Source organism: Acanthisitta chloris, unplaced genomic scaffold (assembly GCF_000695815.1).
Source record: "Acanthisitta chloris isolate BGI_N310 unplaced genomic scaffold, ASM69581v1 scaffold34067, whole genome shotgun sequence".
NCBI lineage: Eukaryota > Metazoa > Chordata > Aves > Passeriformes > Acanthisittidae > Acanthisitta > Acanthisitta chloris.
The window spans coordinates 54779-70960 of NW_008684957.1; the positions used below are offsets into that span (position 1 = coordinate 54779).

At 37.8% G+C, this 16182-nt stretch overlaps 1 protein-coding gene across 1 annotated transcript in view; it reads left to right on the top strand.

Annotated features, from left to right (window-relative positions):
- Positions 1–16182, top strand: part of BMPR2 (bone morphogenetic protein receptor, type II (serine/threonine kinase)) — a gene marked incomplete at its 5' end in the record, with an annotated part of 45491 nt that overhangs the window by 890 nt on the left and 28419 nt on the right. The window contains one exon of the mRNA XM_009079515.1: positions 567–746. Coding sequence (XP_009077763.1) covers positions 567–746 — 180 coding nt within the window. The remainder of the gene's footprint in view (positions 1–566; positions 747–16182) is intronic.

Genomic DNA, 16182 nt, shown 5'->3' on the forward strand with positions numbered 1-16182 from the left:
AACTTCCATTGACCATAGTTGGGAAAGAACAGTTGCTGCAGGGAGAAAGGGCCTGGTATTAACCATGAAATAAGTAAGTTGTGTTCCTGTAGAAAAGTCCAATGATGTTGACAATGAGGCAGAACAGAATTTTAGAAATTATGCAAAAAGCACCAAACTATAGATGTAGTCTTGTGGCCTAAGGAGGGGGACTAGTTTCAGCTAGAGTGTGGACCCGAGGGTAGTGATAGGGTTGGTGGTATCAGAGAAATGGGAAATGGCATACTTCTGCTTAGAAGACTCAAGAATTCAGGTTTTGTTATATTAAGGTGACAGCTGCACACCTCTGATTTTTGGCCTTCATCACTGCCCATGTTTCTTCTCTTTGTAGAAAGTTCTAAAGTCTTTCAGGTTTTGGTTTAAACAGTAGTAGTGAAGTCAGACAACCAAATTACGATGACTTTTCACTCCACTGTGTAATGTTTTATCAGGTAACATATGGATTTCTATAGGTGTGTTTATCTATTCAATAGAACTAATTTTATGCTTCCTTTAAAAAGAATTCTTTAATTTGCCTCTTTTTACAGGTTGCTGGTCTCATATAGGAGACCCACAGGAGTGTCACTTTGAGGAGTGTATAGTTACAACCACCCCTTCCCTGATTCAGAATGGAACGTATCGCTTCTGCTGCTGTAGTACAGACTTGTGTAATGTCAACTTCACAGAAAACTTTCCACCTCCTGATCCTACAGATACAACACCTTACAGTAAGTCAGATGTGCTGTTAAATGTGAAACCTGTGACCTTTCTGTTTGTATGCCACAGAGGTGGCAAGCAGAGCTTTTCCTTGGGAAGTTTATCACACTCATATATTCCACAGTGCTCCACAAAGAATGAGCTAAATGCTTACAAGCGGATTGTTTGTGTAGGCAAGTGCAGATTTCTTTTTCCAAAATGGTCTATAATCTCGGGTGTTTTGGTATTTGAATGCCCAACTTCATAAGCCTGTGGGGATATTCAGAAGGATTCATGACTTCTGTTAAAAGCAGGCTGGTAGGTTCATTAACACTATGGTACCTTTGGAAGGTCTGACCTGTCTGTTCAGTTATGGGTCACAGGTGGCTTTGAGTGGTAGAACCAGTCTTATATCAGACTCTTGAGATTCTCTCCAGCAGTCTTACAGTGCTTTGAAATCTGACTTCTTTCTTTTGCATATCTCTGGTAAGGGTTAACTTTGATATAATGTTCAAAGAAACTAGTTTGAGCAATGTAAATTTCTGTCAAGTTATTTATTATAAAATCAGCACTGCATATGGATCCAAATCAGACCATTTAGCCTCCTATTACAGAAGCAAGCAGACACAGTTATGCTGTGTTTCAAGACTCAAGAATCTGTAAAGAAGCTGAGCTAGTGGCCTAACTAAACTAGCGTTTTCTAAATAAGAATTGTGAAAGAGAAATTGAATAAAGTTAGTTTTGTAAATGGAAGCATAACTGTTTCTGTACATCAAGGGTTCTTTATCATTGGGAAGTGTTTTGTGAAATGAAGATATCTTTAATTGGATAGCATTTACAGCTGCAGAATGGAAAGAGAACACTTTGTGTTTAGGAATGATAGTATTTGAATTAACTCGAAGATAGTGAAGATACTGACTCTTTAAAAAATGTCTTTAGGGTGGAGCATTTATAAGCAAGTTTGATCAAAATGAGGGTGTGGCATACTAAAGAAAAAGCAACCTTTTACTGGGAAAGTGCACACAATATAAATGGTTAAAGAAAGTTGATACAGCATGGTGCCTTTTGGTTGATAGTACTATTTGTAGAACCAGTAATCACCATTTGGAATCAGTGTCTTAGCTCAGCGCTGCGCACTGCAGTACAGACTCTGCTTGGCTCTGGTAATAGTCATTGAATTGGGCTCCCCAAATGTGGCTGAAGTGTTGTGCAGGGAAATCAGACAGGAGGAAAAAAAAGGGTGTAAAGATACTCCCTTGTTCTGTTCTGTCCCTCCAAAATAGGAAGACAAGGTTCCTACGAAATTACTTGTGCTTGTGCTTCTTCAAGGGTAGAAATTACAAGCTAAATTAATTCAGTTATTGAGTGATAAGATATTCAAATAATTTTTAAATGGAATTTTTAATAGTGAAGTATCTAGCTTAACTTGCAAAGTGAGGGGAGGGAAGGGGGAAGTAAATTTGTAACACAGTCCTTAATTCACCCAGTTGTAATGGAGTGCTGTAGCATACATTTCTACTGACTCAAACTGTTTTGTGTTATTGTGTCACCTTCCATTTTCGTAATATGCAAGTTTGGCTTTAGGCATAAGCAAAGTAGGTTGCTGCCGAGCACAGTTGTCTGTCTGCTTTGACTAGGTTAGGAGATTGAGATTGGCCATTCCAGCAGCAAGGGTGGCCTCATTTGCCACTCTGGTGTTTTATTTGTAAAGCTTTACTATTGCTGCATCCAACAGAGATGAGGCTACTCCTGGCCACTTATTTCTGGCACACTTGTAGCTCTGTGGAGGTAGAGGATACTCTAGGAAGCTGGAAGGGTGAAAAGATAGGGTGGCTGTGGCACACAGACCCCTGCAACGTTATTGACCCCTCATTCCAAGTGCTAGAGTCTCCACGGTCCCTTTTTCAGCCCTCTCAACTCCTTTCAGAACCCATTTTGGTGCTGTGAGATTCAGTTTTGTCACCACTGAAGACAGAATTCTCATTTTGGCAAAGTTCATTTTTTTATGGAATTGTTGGGTAGGTTTGTATTACCTACTGGATACCTTACTTGGGCATATTTCCAACCTTTCTGCTAAAGTTCTCAGAATGCTTTCAGGACATTAGTAAGCTTAGCTGCACAGGCTGTGGCAGTCTATGTTACCATACCTTTTAGATTATTAAATTGAACAAGTCACAGTCATATGTGGTATCTCCTGCAGAAGGTTATTTCAGTGTAGCCTGTGAACTGTAAGAGCACTATTTCATCTCTGTTTTTGATAAAGCACTAAAAATGTTGTACATTGAATAGTTCTTGAACGGCAGAAAGTAAGGTATGTGGTGGCCTTCTAGAACTGCACTTGGGATCCTGGAGATTTCAAAGCAGGGATGACTCGTGTACAGCTAATTATGTGAAGCCTGATGCGTTCAGTCAACAGTTAAGTATTTGTAAATGTTTTTGTCTGATTTCCAGTAAAATCACATGGAATAAAAAATTCTTGGAATAGCAAGTGGAAATTCAGCTGTAGTTTAAAAACTAAGAGAACCTGAAAACACTACTGATGACCATACTCAATTTAAAGGCTAATTTTTAAAGAAAATTGTAGATGTTCTTTTTAAAATATTTCCATGCAGCTATACAAAGGATTTGTGGAAACAGCAGAATACTGTTAGGCTGTTGAGCTCATCCAGAAGAATAATGGAGGAATAAACCAATTATTTCATACAATGTTTTGATTGGCATATTGGATGATATAGCTATACTATAAATGGTTCAAGAAAACTAAAAGTTATGAATTTTATATATGTTAAATGTAACAGATTGTCATTGTCATAAAATATTGCAACTATTGCAATCAAGTGTAATATGTAAGAGAATGTCAATGTTGTTTTTAAGATGTCAAAACATTTATCTCATAACCCTGTCTGTGTAGAGCAGGGTAGCTTTTGTTTGTTTGTTTTTTTATTAGTTCATATTTGACTGGAGCATAAATACAAACAGTCCATCCTGTCTTGTAACAAAACTTTAATGAAAATGAAAAAAAGATTAAGGACAAACACATTCTTCAAGCCTTAAATTTAATCCTTACTGCTTCTTAATGTGCAGCTGGTAATTTAAATCTGAGTACTCATAGTATTCTTCTCTTCTATCTTAAAGATAATCCAGGCAGATTTGAGTAGTTGTTGGTTGCTTGTCCCTGCAGCTAGAATTTTGCAAATGCTGTAGGAAGGGTTATAGTCTCAAACCCACAGTTTGGAGGTATTAAAAATGCAAATATTAAGGTAGCTGTTTCCTGATGCTGGGAGAAGTAATGGTTGGAGAATGGTGTTTATTTCAGATCTCAAGATTTGCCTACTGAAATGCACAAATTCAAAAACAACCACTCATCCTCAATCTGTACTTACACGTTTGTGAAAAAATATGCTTTCTTCCATTTTGATGGATCACTTATGGATAGATTCATTATTCTTCCATATTACATTTTCACAAAAAATTGACAAGAAAATATCCTTATTAACTTCAGCCATTATATTCATATGCCTCTTAAGCCTACCAATAAAGGGCCACCTATGGCTTCCTGGGACAATGTTTTGAGATGTGGATTTACTTTGTTGGCTTTGTCAAATACTTAGCTGGAGACTTGCTAAATATCTACTTGCTAAATATGTCTACAAAATGCTTCCTAAATTCTGAGACTGTTTTGAAGACAAATTTATTAGTCTCTCAATCATTCATAATGGCCAGTTAAATAGGATTTAAGTAGCTAAAGACTTAAGTGATCTCCCTTGTTGGTCATAAAGATGTATTGCTGTAATGAAGCATTCACGTTAAAATATCATCAAGATGAAAGCAACAAAGCAATTTTTAATTACTTTTTTTCCTCAAGGCTGCATTCCTGGTGCTGCAAATAAATTAATGTTACAGCAACTGAGTGTTAAGAATATACTTTTGTATGACAGGTGATGTATATGCATGATACATGTGAAAAATGCCTGGCAGCAACAGTTGGGCATTACTGACACATACTGTTGCAAATTATGTCGGGTTTTCTCCTCTTAACAGCACATGGTGGCTGCAATTTTTAGAGGGTTCAGGAAATCTCTGTTAAATAAGAGCACTGAGATTTGGATGTAAAGAGACTGCCTCACACAGCAAAGGAAGTTGTGATGTCTTTGTTGTGAAACACTGATAAACAGGTTTATCTTTCCAGGGTAACATCCTTGCCTTTCTTTGCCAGGCATCTTGCTATGTATATAAAATATGTATATGAAAGTCTATCTCTGAGGGGTCACAGAATTGTGGGGAAACTTTGACAAAAGTTGCCATTAAAAAAAAAAAAAAGCCACGACTAATGTGTGTGGCTGGGTCAGGTTAATTATGGTAGTAATAAGGCAGTTTTTATTTAACTCTTGGTTTTGAGAGGCAGCAGTTAGACTCATGTTGCTGTGGGCACATGGCCCAATCTAACTCCCACTGGAGCTGAATTAGATCATTCCAGGCTAATTTTGGAAAGTTGTAGCCCTGCTCACTCTCAGTTGTTATCTTGAACTGCGTTTTCCAGAGAGCCACATCCAATACTAATTTATAATTGAAATGCATTTACTTCAGCTGGTTGCAGGTGATTTGGATGCATAGTAAAGGGGAAATTACAAACCTTTGTGAGGTGGTGGTTCTTAGGTGTTAAAAGATGGGGCTAGGACTGGTCCACACAGGGATTAAAATTTGTATCTTTAAAACAGTAGGGAGTCAGTCAGGCATGTCTTCCTCTCAGTGAACAGGTAGGACATTACATTTTGTTAATGTAACTTCACTATGTTATAAGACAGGGGAGGAAATATTAAGACAGTAATTAAGGACTTCAATATCTCTTAAAAAAAGTTTACTTTTATACTGTGAAGTATCTGATGCAGAAGGATGATACTGTGCCTCCAAGGAAGTTGCTTTAGGGCACTGTAGAAAATGAAGATGCCGAACTGCTGAAGGAGATACAGGTGAATGTGCATGGAGATATCTGTGTGTCTCTGTTAGAAGAGATTATATGGGGAGCAGCTAATAGAGGGGAAAAGCAAAATGGAGTGTTTTAAAAAAAGTAATTATTTAATATACTGACTTAATTATGAAATATTTCGATTTTTATCCAGCTGTTGACGAACGTTGTGTTTTCTTGAACCTTCAGTTGCCTTTGTGTCTTGAATTTAGTGCTTAGTGGTGGGTTTTTTTGCTGTTTACTTGGTCACAGGAAATTAATTATCTGTGGAGGGGGCTGTGACATGGGGTGCACATTGCTACAAACACTTACTGATAATATTTTGGAAATGTATACTAATTAAGGCTATGTCTTGTGGTGTTGCGGCTGAAAGGTGATAGTATTGTGGGTTAGTGCAGGGAGAAGTACAAGTAAAAGTTGTTGCAGGAAGCAAAGTATTAAAGCAATTAGTACAGAAGGTTATTGAGAAATTGAGGTGAAAGCTTTAGTTTTTGCAGAATTCTGTGTAATGTTTTGCAAGTCTCCTTTGATAACTGTTAATGCTTGTTGAGTAACTTCAGTTCAGTGACTCTAATTAGAAATGGATCTATCAAAAGCAGAATCTCTAAGAGATTGTTGGTAGCAGCACTTAGTTTTAACTTCTAAGACATTATAGTCTCCTGAGATTCAACTTGCATCTTTACTGAATTTAAAAGTAAAGCTTTGATGTGAAATTGGAGTCTGAATATGAAATGTTAGCTGTGAAGTCAAAACCTCCTTAGACAGAAAACTGTATGTGTAAATTTTTTCTCTTACAGAAACATTTAAATCAGAAAGATGAAATTGGAGTGTTTTACTTGCACTAGAAATGTTTTTAAATGCTGAAAACTGTGTTAAAAGAGTAAACATGTTTGTTTGAAAAAGGAGAAACATTTCAAATATTATTTTTGAAAGAGAAACAAGCCATAAACCAACCAAACCCAACTCCCTTTAAAAAATTTTTTTTTTTACTTTTTTTGGTAATAACTACTTTCTCTGTTGCTTTGTCAAACTGCTGTTTGGAGCACACTTGGTAGATGTACAAGGGAAGGGCAGGGATGTGCCAGCAGGAGTTAGTAGTGTGTTATGACCTGGAGGTGTGAGAACAAGGATCTTTGCTCAGTTCTTTAAAAAATCTGCCGAAATCAAAACAAGAACTTTTTGGATGCAAGGTGGGATTTTCTCTTTATCTTGACATTGCAATATCATGTGTTTGTGAAGTGCTAAAGCTGTAATTGTGCTTTGTTTCAGAATTTCTTGAATCCTTACCGATCTCAATTCTCCAAGTAGATGTAAACGTAACTTTTAGCTTATTCATTTGATATAATTGTCTGATCTGCATCTTTGTCATCTCAAAGTATCCTGCATATTTCTAGTACTGCACAGCAACTATTCTATTTACATTTAAGGTCTAAAATGAAGAAAGAAAACACTTTTTTTTTCCAAATGTAATCACTGGGTTTTGCCGCCTTCAGTAATAGTAAAAATGTACATTTTAAGCTAACTAATATCTGTAAATAGGTGATTCACAGTTCTTGTACCACATGTGCAGTTCCTGAGGCTCTAATTTGCATCTCATCGGGAAATTAGTTGCTTATGTTTTATGCACTTAGGAGAATTTAAAGATCTACAAATGTCTTTAGGTAATTCAAATATAGTAAAGATATTTTTTTTCCATGTACTGGAATGCTGAGTATTGTCAAACTTCTATATTGTTGTATAATCAATTCAGTGTCATAATTAGCAGATATCTTTGTGACAGTGTGCATTGAGGCTTTACCATGATTGCCTTATAGATGCCTGGGAAAAGTAGGTAAGGCTTCTAAGAATGGTATCATTTTGGAACACAATAGTGGAAAATGGGACTGTAAACAGGAATTGTTTTGCCTCATCTCAAGGCAAAATGGAGAACAGACAAGGATGCTGTACTTTTTATGTCCTCATTCAGATGCTGCAATATGCAGTGTATGTATACAATGCCATCATTATACTAAGCAAACCCCACACTGCTGTTTAACAACACAGATAATTTGAGTAATAGGTAGGAGCTCTCTGGAAGGCAGATTGACATATCGGTGTGCTTTCTGATGACATTACAGATTGGCAAGCTTTCTGTTGGTGTAGTAGGAGCAATAGGCTTCTTATAACTATCCCCAAAAATTTTAAAACCAGGTGCTGTAAATTGTAACACTTCAGGGAGACTTAAGACTTACACCTCTGTGGAACTTTTCTCCTTTGTGGCTGGTGAATTTGTTTAGGTAACTCTCCTTAACACAGTATACTGACTGAATCAGCCAAGATACTGTACATTGAAGTCATTGCTAACCAGAATGAAAACATGTTTTTTGGATGTTCTATTTATCTATGTCCCTGTGTATTTTCAAACATTTATTTTCACATTGGCTGTGTTGATCTCCTGCTTTCCCTGTCTTGTCATGCTAAAGGCTCCTTGCAGTGAGCCAGAGTGGCAGAAATAGCTGTGCACAGGCTGCTCCATGGCTGCAGCTCCTGACACAGGACATTAGCTTCAAAACACTGCAGTTGTATCTCCCTGGGCAGGCTGGAGTGGCTGGGCTTGCTGAGAACAATTTCTCATATGCCTCTTTGTCTTTCGATCTTACCCAAGTAACATCCTCATATTTGATTTTTAACACAGCTCTGCTCTGGTTTTCTTTAACAATTTTGAAATGAATGGAGTTAAAATTAAAAGGAACAAGAACTCTGTAGTTCCGTTATAAAGCACTCCTAGGTATTACCAGCTTCTACTAATAAATTCCCACCCCATCCCCAGTACAGAAATGGCCTTTGTCCACAGACAACTGACATAGTAAGAGGCAGGTTTGGAACTGGAACTGTTAAGTGCATAACAGCAGATCACTTATAAATACTGCGTCTGTTATCTGTTCAGTTCTATTAAGCTCATCTGTGCAGAATAGTGTTTAGATCATGGAAAACCTTTCATGCCTTTTTCTTACCCCTTAGTTTGACATTTTCAGTAAGCCTCACTTGTTTCTGTCCTATGTGCTAAGTTTGCTGACAAAAATCTGATCCTGTATCATGTTTTTTTCCAATGTATTTTACCCCCTTGATTTTGGAGCTGATACAATTTCAAAAGAAAGCTTTGGGTTCTTTGCTTTTGACATACCCTACAAATAGCCTGTTAGCCCAGCTGCTTTGCAGTCTTACCCTCAGCACGGTGGAACTTGTCCTCCTCAGAGGAGACAGGAAGTCCACCACAGACAATTAGAAGACGTTGGCTCTTCACAGCTGGTTATTAATCACAGTTCCTTTTTGAGCTTTTATCGACTAAATTTTTTATTCTTTATCTGAAAAACACTGTGATTCAGAAAATCCAATACATTATTTAATGTTGATTTCTGGCTCCTTTCTTTATGATATAACATACAGTGCATCTTAGGAGAGGATGCTATCTGAAGTCAAAATGCTAACGATTTTTGAATCCGGCACAGTCTTAGGAGCTGTAGGTAAATAAAACATTTGGGTTTTTAACCATGTGATAAGTTATTTCTAAGGAGACTTGAATTACTTTTAGACAAAGCATTTGCAAGAGCTGGAATTATGTTGGTTAGCTGTCAGGTGGCTCCTGCAGAGGCTGGTGCAGAGCAGGCTGTGGGCAGAGACTGCCTCATCTCCCTCAAGCCAGGGGGCAAAAGCTGCAGGGCAGCACAATGCTGGGTCAGGTCTGGCTTGCAGGCACTGCATTCAAAGCCCGAATTTGGGACTGTCTGTGCTTATCTTTGTATATATGCACTAAGTGACTGTTCTTTATGTGATTTGATTTGTTTCACAAATGTGCTGTTGGAGCGTCTTCTTTTGGGAGTATAAAATGGGTTAGGAGCTGTACTTGATGGAAGCTGTAGTTTGTTGCTTTTCCCTTTATCATATTAGATAAAATCTTTGTGTGGATGGATACAGGGGATCAGGGTTTTAAATTTGCCCTCCTTGCAAAGAAAGGCTTATGTCCTTTTTATTAATCAAGTGAACGGCAAACTCAGGTAAGTGCCTCAGGTGTTTGGATTGTGAACCTGTGACTAACTCTGGAACTCAAGATGTGAAGTTTCATAACTGGGCATCTAGCTCCTGACATGTCTCATCCGTTATTTCGGAAGAATTGAGCTGTCAGGGCTGTTCTGAAGTCGCCTGAGGTGATGTTTTGGCTTTCTGGCTAACATAACCCATGTGCTTGAAAAACAAAGAGTGCATAGAGCATCCAGGAGAACCAACACTACCAGGAAAGCATCACATCAGTGTGCTGCTGGTCATGTTACCCCTGATTATACACCAGTGGCAGGTTTTTTCAAAGCTGTCACTTTCAAGATGAAATAACTCCTGTTGTTGCTACCCAAATAGAAGATGATGACAGTATATTCACTAAAATCTTGATGAAGATTCCCATTAATGTAATTGTACTACTAAAGGCCTTCAAGCAAACTGGGATTCAAGTTGATACCAAAAGTCAGTTTGCATCTGTGTTGGTTGTATCACCAAGAAAGCTTACTGTTGTTAATAGGGCAGATTAGGGTGAGGGGATTTCCTGAAAAAGTTATAAGGAGACTTTTATGAAATATAAAACATAGACTTCTTCAATCCATAGCTACTTTTGTGTACCTGTACCTAGTATTTTTTGTGTCTTTTCATTTTATTGTTGTATTTTGTGGTATTACTCTTTCCAGTCACATTGCAGTTTTGTTCTCTTTCTGTGATAGGTTTGGGCATGTTCCTTCCTTATATATTGAAATAACTGTTGTTGATGTATACCATTCACTATGATAATTTCTGCTGTTTTGTATTTCAGAAATAAAACAAATGGTGCAGTGTTGCTATGGACACTGATACATAAGCATTGGAGTTGGGAGACTGAGTGTTGTATCTATTTTTGTGTGTGACAGAGACTTGCCCTTGTTACAATTCTCATTAGGACTGAATTTTATGATAGGAGATATGATTTCTTCATGTCAGCTGTAAGAAATCCGCAGGGTTTTTTGTTTTTTAGCTTCTGTGTTTTCAATTTCATAATAGAAATAGAATCTTTCTGCAAATGGAACGTCCTCAGATTCTTGTAGACAGTCCATATGTTTCTTTCTCAGATGTCTGGTTTGTTTATCAGTGTTTTATTTTTGGGATACTAAGATGTTTATTCTGTAACACATTTGATAGTTTGAAAGAAATCAATATATTGATTAGTCTTAGAATCTAACTTACTGAAGTTTACTTTATTTCCGTTTATTTGTATAGTGTACTTCCATACAGAATTGCTTCATGGAAGAACATTTCCTATATGGATATGTCTAAAGGGGAGAAGTTAGGAATTCAGTCTCTAAGGGCAAGGAAAAATACTGAAAGAGGGAAGTGTGAGGGATTTATATTGCCTTAGCCTTTTTAACTCTTCTTCTTCTTATTATTTTTTTTTATTATACCTTAGCATTTTGTTACAATTCTAGAGTAGAAAGAGAGATTTGACATTTTCTGACAGGACTGAGGAAGGACTTCTTTTTCTAAGACATTGGTACCAAGTTGCATTGAGATAAGAGTTTGTGATCCAGTTCTTTTAAATTCCTTTGAAGGTTCCAGAGAGGTGGATTTAGTGTTTAAGCACTACAGTTCCATTTATTTTAAAGTTTGTGCATACAAAATATTGCACATATGTTTCTTGGCCAGTTACTTCCAAAAGGTTTCTGGAGTATCTGTGGCTGATACTAGGCAGCTTTAGGCTTTGGCCTGGATTTTTGCCTTCCTTTGGCAGCATGAGGCGAATTCAGAAACTGCTTGCAGGCCTGTAAATACTTTCTGAGACTATCAAAAAATTTCTTGTTTCAGACATTCGTATTGACTTCAAAACATATATACTTTGAGCAAGGTATCAGGACAGTAAGGTGTAAGGTATCCTTGCATCCTGTATAAAAACACTTATCACTTTTGTAATGCTCAGACAGGAAATACAAGTGTAGAGCTGTAGCAGTGAAAGTAATTTATTTTTTTCCCTATGGCAAATAAAATTATTTCACTTTATCTTCGAATGATGGTTCAGGGCCCTGTCTATCTGTCTCTTCACAAACTGGATAGGAATACATGACTGGTATGTGCTCTAGACATCTGTACCATCTGTAAGAAACCACTGAGGTCATTGTTGCTTGGTTGTAATTCTGCTTCTCCTATTAGAACATTAACTTGCTCTAAAAGTAGTGATGTGGTATGCAGAAATAGAACTTTAAACCCCAACAAATTAGTACAAATGTTATAAAACACAGGCATAGTTTTTACCTATGTATTCCTTTGACATGGGCTGTTTTACTGTTTAAAAAAAACTAAAACCAAACCAACACACACAAACTTCAAAAAGAAGCAAACCCCAAAACCAACAGAAAAAAAACAGACAAAATAAGCCCCAAGCATGGAGAAAATACCCACATTCACAGCAGCATGAACTCCTGAAAGCTAGACATCCAAACTGCAGCAAATACAAATTGGTTATATTCTAACCCCTGTTTTGTTTTCCTCCATTTCTATTTTCTAAGGATATAATTGCTGTGAGTAAGGCAAAATGGATGATGCTGACTGAGCCACAGTGAATTACACTGAGCAGTGTTTCTCTGAATGCAGGTCCAGACACTGCTGCTCTGCAGTTCTGTGGGAAAGCAGAAGAAAGCTTGATGAAAACATATTGTGAAATAAAGCATAGAAAGCCACCAGAAGTCAGTGGTAGATGAACATATAGAAAGTATTTAAACCATGTTTTGAAAAGTTTTTTAATGATTCTGAAGAGTAAATTAAGCTCTGTCTTTTTCAGCACTGTCAGCAGATCGATCATGCACTTCATTAGCTGTGCAGATGAAGCTGGGACGTGTCCCCCACCACACGTGGGTTTATATATATAAATTAGGCACTACCAGCTGTGGAGCCATTCATAGCATCTTTGGAGCAAACTAAAAATGTGTGTGGGTGAAATAAATACAGACTGTAAACTAAAAGCATTACACATCTCCTGAGTGCTGTGCCAGGCACTTTGGGAGGGCTGCTGTCCCCAGGCCTCTCAGCTGCTGCAGCCGAGCTCCAGCAGCCACACATGCTGGGAGAGTGCCCAGGAAGGTGTGGGCTGACCCTGCTCAGCTTTGGAGGAGACAACTTCTGTCCAGCACTAAGAGAATAGTTAGTGTGTCATGGCAGTGGGAGAGAGTGCATCAAGGACAAGGTTTTAAACTAATTTGAGATTTCAACTGTATGGCTCAGGTATGCTAACATTACTTTTCCCCTTTTTATACACTTAAATAGTTTTGGAGGGGTGTTTTGTGTGTTTTTGTTTTGGTTGGTTGTTTTTTAAATTTTTATTATTTTAATTAAAACTGAAAACATCAAGCTATCTTGTGGAGAGAAAGTTTTCATAATAGCCTTGGGGTGTTAGATAGCTGTTATGAAGACAATTATTAAATATTGCTAATGGGGAAAACTCAGCAATTGTGAATCCTTAACTTCGTAGATATTCCTGAATATATATAGTGAAGTAAGGTACTAAAGATATGAGTTTGAACAGCTTCTTCCAACTCTGCTGAACTTGATCCTACACTGAGCTAATGTGTAGTATTATGATTTGTAGTAGACTATCAGAACAGAGAGTGGAGGTGAGCACAGTCCTAAATATAGTAAGTCTGACTGTGTGGTCACTGTGCTGTGTTTGCTGTGGAACAGAAGTTTCCTATAATATGGGGAAACACAGCACTAAGTATTTAATTAGCTGAGGTCATATGTCACCTGAATATTCATCAGACTTACTCATTTTATGCCTGCACACTTATATGTGAATTTATGGGTGAGTTGGTAAGTGAACATAAACTGGTAAATTTGGAGGGTTTTCTAGCAACCTGTATAAGAATTGAAATTATCACTTTATAGGCATTTGAAGTTTCTGATTAAGCAAGACCTGATGAGTAGCCTAGCACATCCAATGCCAGGGTGATGCTAGAAGCAGGATGTGGTTTTCTTCACTGCATTAATGTATTTGTAATCACTGTAATGGGTTCTGTCAGTAGCAGTGTCTTATTCCCAAAAGTGCTATTGGCACGATGCTGGCCTGTGTTATGATGGAACCCTTGAGATGAGATTGGAAAACAGGCTTTTCCACTCATTCCAGATGGTTATAAAATGAAACAGTTACCAGGTAGGTGCTGTTAGCTGCAGATTTTTTTCTTGTGGAGAAGCAAATATGTTCTTGCAAATGCCATCAGCTTCCAGCTGTTATGTCGCTGTATTTTGATTGTTTGGTAGAAATGTGCTCAAGTACTTGACAACCTGCTGCATTATTGCAGTGAAATGGGCTCCTGACACACCTTTCCTGGATTTGAAATCTTGCAGCAAAGGAAGAAAAACAGAAAGTGTATCTTGTAAGCATTGTAAAACTCACAGAACGCTTGGATTTCCATTTTGAAAGGATAGATTGGGAAACAGAATGCCTTGTCTAAAACAATAATAGCAGAGTACCTGCTCAGAGGCCTAACTGATGTGATTACCTGTGAATTGTTAGAAGGAATAAGCAAGGAAAGCAAGCAAAAAAACCCCAAATCAGACCATAGTTCAGGCTGAAAGCATAAAGTGGATTGGCAATCGGAAATCCTAATTTTTTTGTTCTGGTTTTACATTTTCACTTTGATGGAACTTACAGAATTGCATATTCCTAAACCTAATTTCTTTTAAAAATCAGAAGACTAAGTAATTGTGAAGGTATCTTAAATTTTGAGTGACCAAATAAATGTGTATTAAAGTGACTTCACTGAAGTGTAGAAATGCTTTAATGGTGTCCAGCTGGGAACCAGAAGAATGCTTTGAAAGCCTTGGCTATGACTGTGTGTATTTTGTGATGGGTTATAGCAGGGACACCTGTCATGAAGGTGTCAGTCTCAAGTTTAATTTTGGGGGTTTTTGTTTCACCAAAAAGGTTTCTACTTTTTTAATGGGACTTGAGGTTTTTACCATTCATTTAACAGGATTTTGTGTTACAGTCAGGATTTGAGTAAATCAGATTGACAGAAGACTTCTTTGTATTCAGTTTTTTTAAAAGGCTGCTTTTTCTATTCTAATTTCTACTGTATCTGTGTAAATAAGTGCCTTGTGAAGATATCAATCTCAGTCTTACAGTTTAATTGTACAGTGTCATTAAAACAGCAGAAACCAATACTCAGGGCTATGACAAGTTCAGGGATGGCTTTAAGAAAATTTTTAATTACTTGGAAAATATGTTAAACGTAGAAGAGTTGCAGAAGCCATATCATTCAATATGCCAAAGTTTTATGCAATCCATGAAATTAATCTAGCAATCATGCAGATTCCAACCTTGTTAGCAAGTCAGTTCCATAGGATTATGAAATTTCTCCCCGTGACCTGTGTTGAAATATTTATTCCTGGTTTGAAACAAGTTTGTTACTGTAGGGCAGACAGAACATGTTATACAAGTGAAGTCAGCTGTAACATGAATTGATAGCTTTGATACCAGCCTTTGTACTTGATTGATGTATATTTATTTTGGCAGGGATGTTGCCTTAGATATGGTCCTTCCTCCTCTCCCGTGGTCTCCCTGTTGGCTTTGGTCCCCAGCTCCCTGCTCAGCAGAGCTGTGGTTGCAGAGCACAGCTGTCAGGACACTGCTGTGCAGAACAGGCACCCGGGAGTAGGAGGCAAGGGATGTCTGAGCTGGCACTTGTGCTGCGAGAAACAAACATCAAACGATGGCTGTATTTCAACTGAAATCAAGTACTTAGATCTGCAGAAGGATTTTGCATAAGTGCAAACTAAGGATTACTATTTATCATTATTGCCTTTTTCATCTTCATGTTATTTTAAAGTGATTAGCATAACCTTTGAAGCTAGGGAAGACACAGTTTTTCCCATTATATAAGTACCTAACATGAAGCATAAGGAAGCAACATAACCTACCTAAGATCAGGCTATTCTGTATCAGAGACAGAAACACAATCTGAGTTTCTCTTTGCTTTATATTTCACGTTCTGGAAAATACTTGTTTCCTTTAGGGGAAAAAAACGCATTTACACGTACCTAACATGCACTTGTGTGGCCTCACTCAAGATGCAGTTTTCTGTCTGTGTAAGGTCACTCCAGCTGGTGCCTTGGAAACAGAAGCTGTGTGTCAGTGGAGACTTGATTTTGCTGGGGTCCTCTTGAGGTTAAAGCCTTTCTCCTCTCTGAGCCCTTCTCACTGGTTTGGTTTTTGCCCTGCTGAGCACTGGCCCTGCCACTGTCTCCTCTGCATAGGTCTGTTGGCCTTGTCAGGTTTACACAGCCTATTCTGTACTTAATTTCCTGCTGCTTGAGCATGTCCCCCAATAGCTGCATCTCATATCTGTGAAATATCTTTGAGAATGAGGTTCTTCCTGCCCGGAAACCAGCTGAATCTCTGTTTAAGCAAGGACAGGGGTAGAGGAAAATAGCCCTTGCTAAGGCCTCTCAGCTGGGGAGGA